Source organism: Carcharodon carcharias, chromosome 22, assembly GCF_017639515.1.
Source record: "Carcharodon carcharias isolate sCarCar2 chromosome 22, sCarCar2.pri, whole genome shotgun sequence".
In the NCBI taxonomy this organism is placed as follows: Eukaryota; Metazoa; Chordata; class Chondrichthyes; order Lamniformes; family Lamnidae; genus Carcharodon; species Carcharodon carcharias.
The window spans coordinates 22,685,977-22,702,940 of record NC_054488.1 but is presented as its reverse complement, the minus strand read 5'-3'; the positions used below and the strand labels follow the sequence as shown (position 1 = coordinate 22,702,940).

General features: G+C 42.2%; 1 protein-coding gene across 9 annotated transcripts in view; it reads left to right on the top strand.

Moving 5' to 3' along the window:
* The window catches only part of LOC121293845 (fas-binding factor 1 homolog), a 122,611-nt gene that overhangs the window by 98,753 nt on the left and 6,894 nt on the right, over positions 1–16,964 (top strand). For 8 of the 9 annotated variants that reach the window (XM_041217236.1, XM_041217235.1, XM_041217240.1 and 5 more), the window contains 3 exons: positions 3,790–3,975; positions 12,956–13,132; positions 15,165–15,302. In XM_041217236.1, the coding sequence (XP_041073170.1) occupies positions 3,790–3,975; positions 12,956–13,132; positions 15,165–15,302 (501 nt within the window). Of the gene's footprint in view, positions 1–3,789; positions 3,976–7,875; positions 8,168–12,955; positions 13,133–15,164; positions 15,303–16,964 lie in introns of those variants that run through there. The other variant, XM_041217242.1, reaches the window with a different exon arrangement.

Sequence of the window (16,964 nt, the reverse complement as noted above, 5' to 3'; positions counted from 1 at the left end):
GGAATTCCTGTTGGAAGTACTGTTGTGTGTAGATAGCTCCGCTCTGATCTTCAACGCTGAACCTCAGCTGGAATTAAATGTCCTGAAAACACTTGGGGATGAAATTTGTCTTGGGTGTTAGCACAAATCCGGGGCTTGATTTCCACTCCATCCGATTTTATTTTCCATCATTGCCCATGCACTATCACCCATTTTGCAATGCTGTTCAAAATTAATTTCACTCCCTTATTGTCTAACCTCATACATGAAAAAACACCACTTGGGTAAGGTACTGGAGGGAGATCTTTGGCCATAGGACCCTATTCTAGGAAGAGGTAACCAGGGAAGCACCCTTAATTTCTGAATATGCACTCTCAGTGGGTGTGGATTCATGCCTTATGTGTGCATGTACAAGATTGCCCTTTATATAGACTCACAACCTATAATTAGATGAAAACACAAGGACAAGGGACACTTCAAGTCTTTTGTAGCTCCCATTGAGGGTAAGTTGATGATCCCAACTGGTTATTTAATGACAAGTCGGGTGAGGTTTCCATCTTTTTCATCTCTAGCTGGGGTAGGAGACAATGGAAAATGGGTTGATGATCTGTTAAACTTGGATCCTTAACCATTTTTGTATGCAGCATACTTTTTTGGAGTCACTTCTGCTAAGTACTGGAAACACCAGCCCAAGTATGGGCAGGCACACTTCACTGAGGTGCTGGTGTAATGTCACATGCCATGTTTTTCATCATTATTGCCTTAGCAAAATAGTAGATGATGGAATGCTCAACAGGCATCCATCATTGCTAGGAGCAACAATGATGTCAGGATCTGAAACAGGAGGACCAACTATTCAGGCAAAATAAAGTGGCATTTTTATGTCAATAGATTTTGCCACTTCATGGATCAAGGAAATTATAATTCTTTTGTTCTTCTGGCTGCCTACCCCTTTAAGCTGCCAGATATCCTCCCGTAGCAATGGCCATTTTACCTGCTCCCAGCAATAACTTACTGATGGGCGTCAGCAATGGGCACTGAGTCCATTCTACTGCATTTCTGCCATGATTAGGCCAGTTGTGAACATCTCAGCTATTATCACGAACTATTTCCAGTAATCCTTTTCTTGTCTTCAGTGCGTTCATAGGAATTACCAGTGTGAAAAGCAACAGGAGTGCTGCAGAAGATACTGTAGAGCACACTGCTGCCCATCCCTCAGACAAATATGTATAACAACCAATGAAGCCAATCCCATGGGAAACCAGAACAGACTAGTTTTCGCTGTGCACAACTCAGTGAAGTGCATGTATCCAAGCTATGGGCAGCACCCACTGTGTAAAATGATTGTAAAGGTTCGGTCATTAAAGATGAACTAACCAAGTGTAACAGAAAGTTTTACATAACTTGTGGGAAATCTTCATGGGTAGAATTTTACGGCCCCTCCCGCCTGTGGGAATTTCCGGCCCCACCAAAGTCAGTGGACTTTTGCTGCATTTTACAGCCCCTCCTCCACCATGATGGGGCAGTAAAATTCCACCCCATATTTTATAAAACTAGTTTTCTGTGGATTGAGTTGGCGTTTACTCAAAAGTTTGGCAAGGGTTGGGATCAGCACAAGAATGATGTGTTCTGATGTTAATGTGCTGTTTCAGTATTTGTATAATTGTATTTGTGGTAAGGCTCCCTTGCAGTATGAACACTCCATATTGACGACAATGGGCTCAGAGTACTTACAGTTTTTTCTTTTGCGCTCTCTCACTTGAATGCATGTGCTCTAGTAAGTACTCCTGTGGGACAGGTTTATGAAAGCTCCAATCCCATCACCACCACGTATGAAGCAGACTCAATGAGAGGAAAACAGAATTACCTGGAAAAACTCAGCAGGTCTGGCAGCATCTGCGGAAAAGAAAAGAGTTGACGTTTTGAGTCCTCATGACCCTTCAACAGAACTAGGTGAATCCAAGGAAGGGGTGAAATATAAGCTGGTTTAAGGTGTGTGTGTTTGGGGGGGGGGGGGGGCGATGTTGGGTGGGGGGAGAGAAGTGGAGGGGGGGTGTGGTTGTAGGGACAAGCAAGGAGTAATAGAAGCAGATCATCAAAAGATGTCACAGACACCAAAAAAGAATACATAGGTGTTGAAGTTGGTGATATATATTTAAATGAATGTGTATCACCAACCTCAGCACCTATGTGTTCTTTTGTTCTGTTGTCTGTGACATCTTTTGATGATCTGCTTCTATTACTGCTTGCTTTTCCCTACAACCACACCCCCCGTCCACTTCTCTCCCCCCACCCCCACACACATACACACACACACACACACACACACACACACACCTTAAACCAGCTTATATTTCACCCCTTCCTTGGATTCACCTAGTTCTGTTGAGGGGTCATGAGGACTCAAAACGTCAACTCTTTTCTTCTCTGCCGATGCTGCCAGACCTGCTGAGTTTTTCCAGGTAATTCTGTTTTTGTTTTAGATTTCCAGCATCCGCAGTTTTTTGTTTTTAACTCAATGAGAGGAAATCTGCTTGTCCAGCATTGGAATGCTAGTCCAGCGCTGGTTGGGGGAAATGCAAGTGAAATGCTGCTACATCTTCCCTTCACCCCCCCCGCCGGCGGCATTCCGTAGGGATCGTTCCCTCCGGGACACCCTGGTCCACTCCTCCATCACCCCCTACTCCTCAACCCCCACCTATGGCACCTCCCCATGCCCACGCAAAAGATGCAACACCTGCCCCTTCAATTCCTCTCTCCTCACCGTCCAAGGGCCCAAACACTCCTTTCAAGTGAAGCAGCATTTCACTTGCATTTCCCCCAACTTAGTCTATTGCATTCGTTGCACCCAATGCAGTCTCCTCTACATTGGAGAGACCAAACGTAAACTGGGCGACCGCTTTGCAGAACACCTGTGGTCTGTCCGCAAGAATGACCCAAACCTCCCTGTCGCTTGCCATTTTAACACTGCACCCTGTTCTCTTGCCCACATGTCTGTCCTTGGCTTGCTGCATTGTTCCAGTGAAGCCCAACGCAAACTGGAGGTACAGCACCTCATCTTCCGACTAGGCACTTTACAGCCTTCAGGACTGAATATTGAATTCAACAACTTTAGATCTTGAACTCCCTCCTCCATCCCCACCCCCTTTCTGTTTCTTCCCCCTTCCTTTTGTTTTTTCCAATAACTTATATAGATTTTTCTTTTCCCACCTATTTCCATTATTTTTAAATCTTTTATGCCCCCCACCCCCACTAGAGCTATACCTTGAGTGCCCTACCATCCATTCTTAATTAGCACATTCGTTTAGATAATATCACCAACTTCAACACCTCTGTGTTCTTTTGTCTGTGATATCTTTTGATTATCTGCTCCTATCACTGCTTGCTTGTCCCTACAACCACACCACCCCCTCCACTTCTCTCCCCACCCCCCCCACCCCGCCCCGCCCCGCCCCCACCTTAGACCAGCTTATATTTCACCCCTCTCCTTGGTTGGATTCACCCAGTTCTGCTGAAGGGTCATGAGGACTCGAAACGTCAACTCTTCTTCTCCGCCGATGCTGCCAGACCTGCTGAGTTTTTCCAGGTAATTTTGTTTTTATGATGACAGTTTTGTCCATCCTGTGGAAAACTGTCCACTCCATAGCGTGCAACCCACCAGATACTCAGGGTGGACAGTCAACTGCTGTTAAAGTGATGCGGTGGATGGGGAAATGGTGCTGTGCTATGCGAGGATACTGAAATCTTTCCAAATTTCATAGTGATTGCCTGGGGTTTACAGTATCTTCCCATGTTGTTACAATTTCTCAGAGTGCTTTGTTGGAAGAGCAACAGTCGGTGATGCAGCGTTGTGCGGAAGAACGTCGGAGACTGGCGATTGAGTGGGCGGAATTTCACACACAACAGAAACTGAACAATGAGCGGATAGAACGAGGTGCCAACCGTTCCCTCCAACTCAATGCACAGCAGGAAGGAACAGTCTTCAGCTTGGCAAAAGTAAGGGAGGAGCATATGCCTTTGATGTGGAAAATAACCTTTCTTTTATTTTAGAGGGAATGGAATGAGTTGGGGATATGTGTGTGCTATTATAGGATAAAAGTGTGAAGAGCTCATTAACCACCAAGTTTGAGATTGTGGGACAGAGTTTCATCCCTCAATCTATGTGTGGATGTAGGCAGGCGATTTAAAAATTGTGGGCAGGACCTGATTCTGGGATTCCTGCCGTCATTCCCGTTATGTGGGTTTTTTAATGGCCCCAGGATAAGGATGCAGGTAACAAGCCTGCACGCAGCAATCCACCTTGCCTACTTCATTGTGGGGGTGGGCATTTTAAACCACCCACCACCCTGCACTCCCCCCCCACCCCCACCTTGCTATTTCCAGGGAGTTGGGCAGTATTGTTAGGAGACATGGTTCATGGCATCTCAGAGGAGTCGTGAACCATGGGGAAAGCCTGGACTAGAGTTGTGAACCTTTTGACAGGTAAATTTAAAAGGTGTTGACAGTTCACATGTCATGATGTAATGGTGCACGATAAGTTAAATATATTTTTCTATAGTGATTAATAATAGGGCTATATCCTTAAAAGGTAAGTGACCATTAAATTGACCAGCATTGTTAAAGAAGTCAGATGCATTAGAGTACTTTATCCATAGATAAAGTACTTTTCTGTATTGAGTTGTATTGAGATAACGATTTTAGTATGGCAGTTTCCCCCTGTGATTTAATATTTTCTTTGATTGACAGTCCATCCAACTGTTTATTCTTTAGCAGAGTGGAGTAGACAGCCATCTATTCCATTACTTCAAAAGATTAGAACATAAGAATTAGGAACAGGAGTAGACCATTTGACCACTCAAGCCTGTTCCGCCATTCAATAAGATCATGGCTTATCTGCTTGTGTTTTGAATTCCACGTTCCCATCTATCCCCGATAACCTTTGATTCACTTGCCTAACGAATCAATCTACCTCTGCCTTAAAAATATTCAATAACCTTACCTCCACTGCCTTGTGAGGCAGAGAGTTCTAAAGTTGCACAATCCTCCGAGAGAAAAAAATTCTCCTCATCTCTGTCCTGAAAGGGCGACCCTTCATTTTAAAACAACATCCCCTAGTTCTGGACTCACCCACAAGAAGAAACATCCTTTCCACGTCCACCTTGTCAAATCCGTTCAGAATCTTGTATACTTCAATTAAATCACTCCTCACTCTTCTATACTCCAGTGGAAACAAGCCCAGTCTGTCCAATCTTTCCTCATAAGACAACCCACTCATTCCAGGTATCCATCTAGTGAACCCCGTCCAATGTATTTACATCCTTTCTTAAATAAAGAGACCAAACTGCATACAATATTCAAGGTGCAGTCTCACCAATGCCCTGTATAACTGAAGCATAACATCCTTACTTCTATGTTTAATTTCTCTCGTAATAAAGAATAGCATTGCATTAGTCTTAATTACTTGCTATACCTGCATACTAACTTTTTGTGATTCGTACTAGAAGAACACGTGGAGCCCTCTGCAACACAGAATTATTCAGCCATTCTCCATTTAAGTAATACTCTGCTTTTTTGTTCTTCCTGCTAAAGTGAACAACTTCACATTTTCCCACAGTAAACTCCATTTGCCAGATCTTTGCCCACTCACTCAACCTATTCATATCCATCTGCAACCTCCTCATGTCCTCTTCACAACATACTTTCCTATCTATCATTGTGTCATCTGCAAATTTAGCTACTATGCCTTCACTCTCCTCATCTAAGTCATTCATGTAAATTGTAAAAAGTTGAGGCCCCATCACAGACTCTTGTGGGACTCCACTGGTCACATCCTGCCAATCAGAAAACGGCCCATTTATGCATAATCTCTGCTTTCTGCCAGCCAGCCAATCTTCTATCCATGCTAATATGTTATCCTCTACATCTTGCGCTTTTATTTTCTGTAATAACTTTTGACGTGGCACCTTATCAAATGCCTTCTGGAAATCAAAGTACAGAACCTCTACAGGCTCCCTGTTATCCACAGCGCATGTTACTTCTTCAAAAAACTCCAATAAATTGGTTAAACATGATTTTCCTTTCACAAAACCATGCTGACTCTTCCCGATTGCCTTGAGCTCTTCTAAGTCTCTAGCTATAACCCCCTTAATGATCGATTCTAACAACTTCCCTATGCCAGACATCAAGCTAACTGGCCTATAGTTTCCTGTTTTCTGCCTCCCGCCCTTCTTGAATAGAGAGGTTATATTTGCTACTTTCCAGTCTGATGTAACCTTTCCAGAATCTAGCGAATTTTGAAAAATTAACACCAGTGCATCGACTACCTCATTAACTACCTCTTTTAAGACCCTAGGATGTAGTCCACCAGGACCCGGAGACTTGCCAACCCACAGCTCTATCAATTTGCTCAGTACTGTTTCCCTAGTGATTTCAATTTCACCAAGTTCCTCTCTCCCTTTCACCTCCTGATGATAATGTATCTGGCTCTAGAGGCTTTGTTGGCAAAGCTGTGCTTTGAAATCCCATTATGAATGCTTGACTGAGCTCCAAACATCACTAATGGATTTAGTTCAGCAGGGTTTGTTGATGTAGCTGTCCAGAAGATGGAGTTTTGTTTTGATTGACAGTTTTATGAGCTGTTAATAGGATTAAAGTTTTTTGAAGAGGTTTTTGAATAACTGTTTATTTTGACAGTTTTATGAGTATCTTGAAGACTTCCCAGTGTTATTATAGGGCTCATGAGTTCTGTCCATAGTGAATACTCTTGAATGGACATGGAGGAAATGTGGAGGGGGCATGGGAGGTTATAAAGTGACATGGGGGATAAGAGGGAGCATAGAGAGGTCATGGGGTTTAGTGGGGGGACACGGGGGGTGAGGGCCAGGGTACTAACACTCATGTATAGACCTGGGTCAATGTTCCAGTGAATGAAGATGGGTCTTCAAACCTGTCCACCATGGCATCCACCCACTTCTGTTCCTGCCTCAGGAGGTGGCATTCCTGACTGCAGGAATGTCCCTGCCATGAAAATAGCGTGGGAGGGCACTGCGGGGCAGCAGGCAGGATTGTGACATCAGGAAATGGTCTGTCTCACGATTCTCACCTCAAGGATGAAAGTCTGGTTCCATCTGTTCAGCTGTCTGTTTCTTCCCCCTCTTCACCACCAAACCAAATGGTACACGCTATTTGCTAACACAGGCAAAAGCTAAGCATGTCTCGCAAATGTAGATACTCAATTCGAAGTATTTGTAAACTCTGAAAACATCTTTTTGGTGGGTTTTTATCATTTCCAATGATTTAAATGCAGAGATCCTGTCAGCCTAATACTGGCAAGATCCAGACAATAAGTAGTGCTCACTTCCTACAGTATTTCCTGTTCGTTCAGGCCAAACCAACAATCTTATGGATAGTGGCTGAATTTAATCAGACTTATTTACAGGTTATTAATACACTTAAGCCAAATGACACAGCAAAATATTAATAAATTAGATCAGTCTATATGGGCTGTGACAAATCGGGTTCCGCCCTATTTATCGTTAAGCAATTTAGCAGGATTAGGAGCGAATTGCGGCCGGTGTCACTCTGGCACCTACAATTTAAGTTGCATTTTAATATAATGTTGTGAAGAATGCATCAGAACTACTTCTGCCAAGTAATGTGCCAGTTAGTTCCCCCAGCTTTAGAATTAGGTACAGATAATTGCGACTTTTCAAGCTTTTTTTATTGCCTATTCATCGCTAAAATTCAGTGAGTTGGGACTATAGGAAGTGGAAATCATACCAGCACGTCAGAGTTGCCTCATGAGTTGGCCCGAGGCCATTGACCCTCTGTTACTCAGTGGCTTAACTTGTCATGATAACAACACAATGACTGCAAAACAAAAACCTCCTTTTGTAGAGAGAGTGAAGAAAGTAAAGAACGTTCAAGTACTATCAAACTGAGTGATAATGGAGAGGAGAACTTCAGTGCTGCGGCTGCCTCAGATTCAAAACTGACACACTTTAATATTGAAACTGAGCTTGATACAGTGGCAGGTCTGTATCCTTGCATGGACACGTGGACAGAGGAAATGTGGAAGAGGAAAAAAGAGACATATCCTTGGATAGATTGTAAAGATGAAAAACTTTGACATAAAGTATGTGCAAATATTGGTAACGTCACTTTTCACGTCCAAGGGATTGGGACTTTCGAATGAGTGGCATTTGTACCAAGTGTCAAACAATGGATTCAACTGGAGCGTACACTTAAAATCTCTCAGGAAAATATTGTAGAACACAAACTGTCGAAAGGTCACGTCACTGCGCGACGTGTTGCTGAAAAAGCAATCAAAGGCACTCTTGGAAAAATTGGTGACGACCTGAATGCATCTCACCTAAAGGCAACTTGTGCAGTTTTCCGTTCTGCATACTACCTGGCTAAAAACAACAGACCATACTCTGACCACTTTGGCTTGCTGGAACTTCAAAAGAAAATGGTGTTGACATGGGCATTGTGTTGTATTCCCGCTACAGTGCTGCCAAAATTATTGAACATATAGCTACCGAGATGAAGAAGAAAATTTGCCAGCATATCAGCGTAATAGAGGGTAAACTTTGTATGCTTATTGAAGAATCTACAAGCCTATGTAGCAAAATTGCTCTAGTAGTTTACCCAAAATGTGAGTGTGATAAGAAGGATGATCCACATGTCATGCTTTTAGATCCCATTGAAATTCCAGATCAAAAAGTTGATACAATATTTAAGTATCTTCTTTAATATCTCGAGAAACATGGTTTGTTCACACCTACCTGAAGCAGCATCTTGTAATGTTTGCTAGTGATGGAGTGAGTGTTATGCTGGGCACCAAATCAGGTGGAGCCAACAGTCTTATGGAACGATACTCAGCTATTATTATTTGGCATTGCCTAAACCATAGACTAGAACTTGCAGTGGGTGATTCGGTGACAGAAGTTAGTGGAGAACCATTTCCATTCATTTATGGACAGATAATACTCTGAGTATAACAGATCACCTCAATCAGTGTATAAAACAAAGTTAATTCTCTTCCGGGTGGCTCACTGGATAACTCGGCTAAGTCGTGAAAACTGAGCCACATAGATTCTTCTGGGTAGTACAGTTGATGTAGTTTATATGGATTTCAGCAAAGCCTTTCACAAGGTCCCACATGGGAGACTTATAAAGAAGGCAAATGCACACAGGATACAGGGTAATTTGATAAGGTGGATTCAAAATTGACTTAGTTGTAGGAGGCAGAGGGCGATAACAGAAGGATGCTTTAGTTACAGGAAGCCAGTGTCCAGTGGCATACCACAAGGATCTGTGCTGGGTCCCCTATTATTTGTCATTTATATAAACGACATAGATGACTATGTGGGAGGTAAGATTATGGATGACACAAAGATTGGGTGGTTAACAGTGAGGTTGAGTGTCTTGGGCTACAGGGAGATATAAATGGGCTGGTCAAATAGGCAGATAAGTGGCAGATGGAATTTAACCCTGAAAAGTGTGGGGTGATACACTTTGGAAGGAGTAATTTGACAAGGAAGAATTCAACGAACGGCATGGCACTAGGAAGTTCTGAGGAACAAAGGGACCTTGGCGTTTGTGTCCATAGATCTCTGAAGGCGGAGGGGCATGTTGGTGGGGTGGTGAAAAAGGCATTTGGGACATTTGCCTTTATCAATCGAGGCATAAATTACAAAAGTAGGGAAGCCATGTTGGAGTTGTGTAGAACCTTAGTGAGGCCACAGCTGCAATACTGTGTGCAGTTCTGGTTGCCACATTATAGGAAGGATGTGATTGCACTGGAGGGGGTGCAGAGGAGATTCACCAGGACGCCTGGGATGAAACATTTAAGTTATGAAGAGAGGTTGGATAGACTTGGTTTGTTTTAGTTGGAGCAGAGAAGACTGAGGGGCGACCTGATCGAGGTGTACAAGATTTGAGGGGCGTGGATAGGGAGCAGCTGTTCCCCTTAGTTGAAGGGTCAGTCACAAGGGGACATAAGTTCAAGGTGAGGGGCAGGAGGTTTAGGGGGGGTGCGAGAAAAAACTTTTTTACCCAGAGGGTGGTGAGAGTCTGGAATGCGCTGCCTGGGAGGGTGGTTGAGGCGGGTTGCCTCACATCCTTTAAAAAGTACCTGGATGAGCATTTGGCACGTCATAACATTCAAGGCTATGGGCCAAGTGCTGGTAAATGGAATTAGGTAGGTAGGTCAGGTGTTTCTCACGTGTTGGTGCAGACTCAATGGGCTGAAGGGCCTCTACTGCATTGAGATTCTGTGATTCTGATTCAGAGGCAGCTGGCAGAATGCGCTGCTGAAATAGAAGAACAAATTTCCAAAATAAGCTGCATTTTAAGCTCCAGATGTGTAGCAAGTTCATTTTGAACTGTGTTGGTGCGGCTATGAAGCATTATATAAAAATACAATACTGCAGATGCTGGAAATCTGAAATAAAATCAGAAAATGCTGGAAAAACTCAGCAGATCTGGCAGCATCTGTTGAGAGAGAAACAGAGTTAACATTTCCAGTCCATATGACTCTTCGCCAGAGCTTAAGGAAGTATAAATGTGGATTTTAAATTGTATAAGAGGGGGTGGAGTAGATGGAGCAAAATAGAAGATCAGGGATAGGTGGGAGCTCAGGAGAGATTGACAAAGGTGTCATGGACAGAAGACAATGGGAGTGTTAATCGTAGTGTTAAAGACTACTTAAAGACCAGCGATGAAAGATAAAACAAGGTCTGCGTCTGCCGGGAACACCTATGAGGGTCTGTGAAAGAGAACTTCTCCAAAACAGTTTCTTTTAGACTTAGCTCTGATGTATGACACATCACATGAACTTGGAGTGCTCTCACAGTGTTTGCAGAAATGCACTACAACAATTGTGCACGCAGACAAACAGATTCTTCACAACATATGCTTTTTGCGTGGATGAAAAGAGCAACCTGGCACCAAAGCTCTTGAAGGCAAAGTTGCAGCTGCATAGGGAAAGTTTGGAATGGTTTTGTTAGGGAACAACAGTAAGATTATAAGCATTAATTATTAGCAGTTTTTTTTAACCAATCTCATTAATAATTTAGAAAATCGAATGTTCACAACCATGTCATTGAAAAGCTCCTGTTCACTCTCTTAAGTTCAATCCAGTTATATATCTCTGATTGACCAATTGCGCCTTCTTGACAAGACTATTGGTCAGCTGAAATGCCACCAGCTTATGGAGAATCAGCAATATCTTCTCTCTGCAAGCGGTTTAAATTGTCATCTACTTCTGTAATCAATCATTGAGAGATTACATGGAGGAAACTGGACATTCCCCAGGATTTATGAGCATTACTAAATTGTACACCAGTAATTCCAAGCAGCAGAATGTGAGTGAGAATTCAGCCATATGAACTTAATTTTATCACCAATGCACTCAAGAATGCTCATAAATCGGGTATCAGCAATTATATTTGTAAGTCTACATGGACCCCCCTGCCCTCCTGACGGATTGGGATCCAACACCATATGCCACAGCCTGGCTGCGATGTCACCGATCAGCAGAGGACTCGAGGACAAGATCAACCTCTGCCTTTAGCAGAAATGTGCAACTGGACCCAGTGTGGAAATTATTGTGAAGCGTCATTTTGGTAAGTAAAGCTTTCTGTAATTCATGTTTTTACTCGGCTTGATTAAATATTTAAACTGTTGCATAATGAAACCAAAAACTAGTGATTCAAAATACTACAGGGTTTAAAATAAAATGCCTACCACCTACTGGCATTAATACTTTTCACTTAAAAAGCATAGTTTTACTGACTTTTGGGGCCTCAAATGATTCATAAATAGGAAAACAATGTAATAGTAGATTTAGAAATGATATGGCCAACATATTTTCTTAGAACTCAAAATATGGCACTATACCCCTGAGGAGGATGGACTATCATATAAAATAATTGTCTGGTCGTTCTTCGCTAGGGCATTGAATAGCTTAGGAAAGTTTAACTTGTGATGAAGGTGGGAAGCAACAGAATCAGTTGGTGCCAATCTTGGTGACAAAGAAGAACATGAGCTCCTCACATTTGTTAGAGATGAGGATGGAGAGGACAGCGGAGAGGGGTTTAAAGATACATTTGGTTGTGCAAAAAAGTTGGTAGTTATCCTTCCTTTCCAGAATGATCCTGGAATAGTCAGCAAGAAACCTTTTGGATGAAACAATAGTTGTCTCTTGATATTTCTTCCTGATGTTTAAGGTGCATTTGGAAAATGTACTTCTCAGTTCAGTTGATGGTGTTTAGATTTTCTAACAGATTGGAAGATGAGCAAGCAGGTCTGAAGTTTTTTTCATGGCACTAGACCTTTCATGTTACAGCCATTTGTTTGAATACACAAATTAACTGAGAATTGAACAGAAATATTAAAAAAAGGAAAGTGTCAATTCCCATATATTTTCCTTTGGATGGAGATTCACTATTGTACCTGATTTTCCTAATGTCTTAACATCAATGTGTCCACAATTTTTTTTTGTGTAGGGCATGGGTGATTTAAAAAAAATGTGTGGGCCCTTTAAATATATTTGCACCTGCACAGGAACTTTCAGCTTGCTCAGTTTAGAGGGAACATTGCCCAAAATCCGCCACAGCCTGTCAATCTGCACATATTGACATTTCAATTAAGCTGTTCCAGCCACCAAATTTAACAAAGGCATAGACACAAACCAAGAAAACCCACTCCACAATATATGCTGATACATTTGACGAGCCCCATATTTTGGTCATGACTGACATGGGAATAATGAGATGCCCCAGAGATAAAACTAATTGAACCCATTTTTAAATTGTATTTTTTTCTATCCATTAAAAATCACTTGATCTAAAAACCTTTCCGTTTTGCCTTTTAGGTAACAGTTTTAGGTTTAAATACTTGTGGACGTTTTAAAAATGTGTTCAGAACTACAGAACCTGTTAAATGGACTGAGTTTGCCCTCTCCCTGCAGGAACAAGCGGAACTGAAGGTGAAAGCCGCTGAACTGAAATCCAAAGAGGAACAGTTAGCTCAAGAGCAAGAGAGCCTAAATCAAAAGCATCATGAACTGCAATTGGAAAAGGAGAGAGTTAATGCCATGGCAATCCGCATCAAGCAGAGGGCTGAAGAAGTTGAGGGCATGAGTAAGGTATGAAAAAAACTGATCTTATTCATTACAATAACACGTGGTGTGCACACTGGGATTCAAAGTTCTAACTCGAAACAGAGTCTGGCTGTGTAATTTGTGAATTGTATCCAACCTATTGCCTGAGAAAGACAAGAAACAAAGGTCACTTCTTGGTCCACTTTTAACAGGGTAACTTTAGAGATTGTAAGACTGCCACTGGGGTCATCCTCATCTCTTTACCATATATTATTTAAAAGGGAAGGAAGGATAAGCAATTTGCAAATCATCTCGGGATCCAGATACTTGGCCCTTGCTTCTCGTGGAAAGCTGTCACCAAAACCAGTGGCGTGTTGAGGATATGGAATAAAGCATCTTGAGTGAAATTGTTCATACCCTTAATCTATTAAAATGTGTTTAATGTACCAGGAATGCAGTGTGGCTTAGGCGAATTACCTGATACAAGATTAGATGGAAAACTCCTGAATATTACACATCTTAAGTGTAAGGAGGGAAATCAAACTCTCTTAACAGGAGAACTTCTTTTTGCCAATGATGCAGTGCTGATCATACTCTGAAGTAAAATCTGAAATATAAGCTGAAAATGGTGGAAATATTCAGGTCAGTCAGCATCTGTGGAGAAAGGCACAGAATTAACATTTCAGGTCAATGGCCTTTTGAGTACTTCCAGCATTTTCTGTTTATATTTCAGATTTTCAGCATTTGTATTAGAATCTGAAAAAACTTGGCAAAAATTTTTTGCCAGCTTGTAATAAATTTGTACTAACTGTCAGTCTAAAGAAGAAAGTGATTGTGGCAAAGGGCGTGTTGACTACATCAGAAGTTTCATTAGCTAATGTCAGGTTGGAAGATGTGCACAAGCTCTGATGCTTAGAATCAACTGTTCTGGATAACCTGCCTCTGTAGATGCTGAACTAAACACTCATTGGAAAGGCGGTGACCACAATCTGATAACTAACTAAACATCTGTGAAATAATAAATTAATGTTGAACAGCTATGGATCTACCAAGCATGTGTTCTGAGCAGGTTGCTATATGGCAGTGAGACCTGGACCACCTACTGCAGGCACAATAGAAGATTGAACTTTTTCCTAATATTTCATCTGGTTGGGGGGGTCTAGAACAAGGGGGTCACAGCTTTGGGATACCAGGTAGATCATTTAGGACTGAGATGAGGAGAAACTTCATTACTCAGAGGTTGGTGAACCTATGGAATTCTCTACCACAGAAGGCTGTGGAGGCCAAATCACTGAATATATTTAAGAAGGAAATAGATTTCTGGACTCTAAAGGTGTCAAGGGGTTTAGGGAGAATGTGGGAGTACGGCGTTGAGATAGAGGATCAGCCATGATCATCTTGAATGGTGGAGCACGCTCGAAGGGCCGAATGACCTACTCCTGCTCCTATTTTCTTTGTTTCTAAGCTGCTGCTCTGCCATAGTCTAAATATCAACTAAGACAACAAAGTTCTTGACCTGAGGAGGCTAAGCTGCTAAGTCTAATATTCTAAACACCACTGCCTTTGTTGCCTTGGTAACCTTTAACAGATGGAAGATGTGTGTCAATAATGTTGGTTATGCAAGTTAGCCGTTTTGGACACCTGGAAAATAAGCTGTTTGGAGACCTTGTTGTGGATGCCTCCTCACATTATGAACTATCCCTTTTCACCTGCCCTTTAGTCTCTTTTAATGTTAGATTCAGTTCTCTTTTTTTCTTTAAAAAAAAAGTTAATTCTCTTCCAGGTGGCTCAGTGGATAACTTGACTAAGTGGTGAAAACTGAGCCGCATAGATTCTTCTGGGCACGTTTAAAATGTTAAACATGGTTACTGGTGTTTGTTTATGGTTATTTTCACACATATATATATTTGATTGAATATGGTCATATTTGTCATTGTTACACCATTGCAGTCTTCACCATTTGGGAGAACAGACTGGGGAATGTGGTTGGGTGGTGACTCATATGCAGCGTCTTTAGGCTCATTAATATACCATGGACTCTTTAACTGACTGGCTGCCTTAATGTCTTCCTCTGCAGCTTGCCTCTCAGAAATATGAGGAAGGTGAACAAAAATTCATGGAGGCTAAACGGGTGGAGTCTGAGCACCAGACACGACTGCACGCTATCCAAAAAAAAATGGAGAGACTGCAGCAGCAAGAGCAGCAGCTACACCAGGTACCATAGGGGAGGGAAAAGGGAGCAGGGAAAAGCAAGGAACAGCTACACCACATACTGTGGGAATTGGCACAGAGAGGATACTGCAAATGGGAGAAATGAGGAACAACTACACAGTGGAACACAGGGGAGGCAGGGAGCATGGTACTGCAAAAAAAAACTATGAACATTTACAGCAGGTACCAGCTAGAGGAGCAAGAAGCACAGCAAATTGGGGGGTGGTGGGAAGTTACACCAGGTAACATGAGGGCAGGGGGGAGCAAGAACATGTACTTCAAATGGGGAGAAACAAGGAACAGCAACACCAGGTATTGTGGGAAGAAGGAAATAACAGGTACCTTTTTTGGTGGGGAGACTGGGATCCATGAATTTCACTTGATATGGCAAGGAGCTGCTGCTGTAGTAACTAGTTTTCCATGATAGCTGAGAGTGAGCAGAGATGTTAGGCTTACTTTTGAACTGCTGGTGACTTGGGAAAATGATTGTGATTGGGTTGCTAATGGATGGAATGTGTTCAATATAGCACATGCTTGAATTAATCATATATTCTACACCATTTGGTGCCACAATCAAGTAAACTTAAGTACAAAATGTATATTTAGATTGGTTAAAACCAACTGGTGAATTTCACAGTCCACTGCTGATGGTGAGATTGTCAGTGATGTAGGTCCAGCAAGTGTATAGGAAAAGATTCGGAGATGAAATATTCTGATTTGTTGCACCATCTAGATTTTTCACTCTTACCCTATAAAACTTGAGTTTCAGTTAAAGGAAACCAGTGTACCTAACCATGAGATCCTATATGTTTCTTGTTCATCTGCCTATAATGCTTTAAAATGCCTATACCTAGACAGCCAAATCAGGGACATATTGAGATCTTTATTGAGGAATTGTCATCATCAGCTATGGAGTCTAATAAGAATAACGCTTCAAGAAAGAAAAAGCAAAAAACTGCGGATGCTGGAAATCCAGAACAAAAATAAAAATACCTGGAAAAACTCAGCAGGTCTGACAGCATCTGCGGAGAGGAACACAGTTAACGTTTCGAGTCCGTATGACTCTTCAACAGAACTAAGGAAAAATAAAGAGGTGAAATATAAGCTGGTTTAAGGGGGGTTGGGACAAGTAGAGCTGGATAGAGGGCCAATGATGGTGGAGATATTATCCAAAAGATATCATAGACAAAAGGACAAAGAGGTGTTGATATTATCTAAGGAATGTGCTAATAGGTTACATTAAGGGTAGAAAGCAGGACGAGCAAGGTACAGATAGCCCTAGTGGGGGTGGGGTGGGGGGAAGGGATCGAAATAGGCTAAAAGGTAGAGATAAAGCATGACCCAGACCTCCCCGTCGCTTGCCATTTCAACACTTCACCCTGCTCTCATGCTCACTTGTCCGTCCTTGGCCTGCTGCATTGTTCCAGTGAAGCTCAACGCAAACTGGAGGAACAGCACCTCATCTTCCGACTAGGCACTTTACAGCCTTCTGGTCTGAGTATTGAGTTCAACAACTTTAGATCATGAACTCTCTCCTCCATCCCCACCCCCTTTCCGATCCCCCTTTTTTCCAATAATTTATATAGATTTTTCTTTTCCCACCTATTTCCATTATTTTTAAATGTATTTCCATCCATTGTTTTATCTCTACCTTTTAGCCTATTTC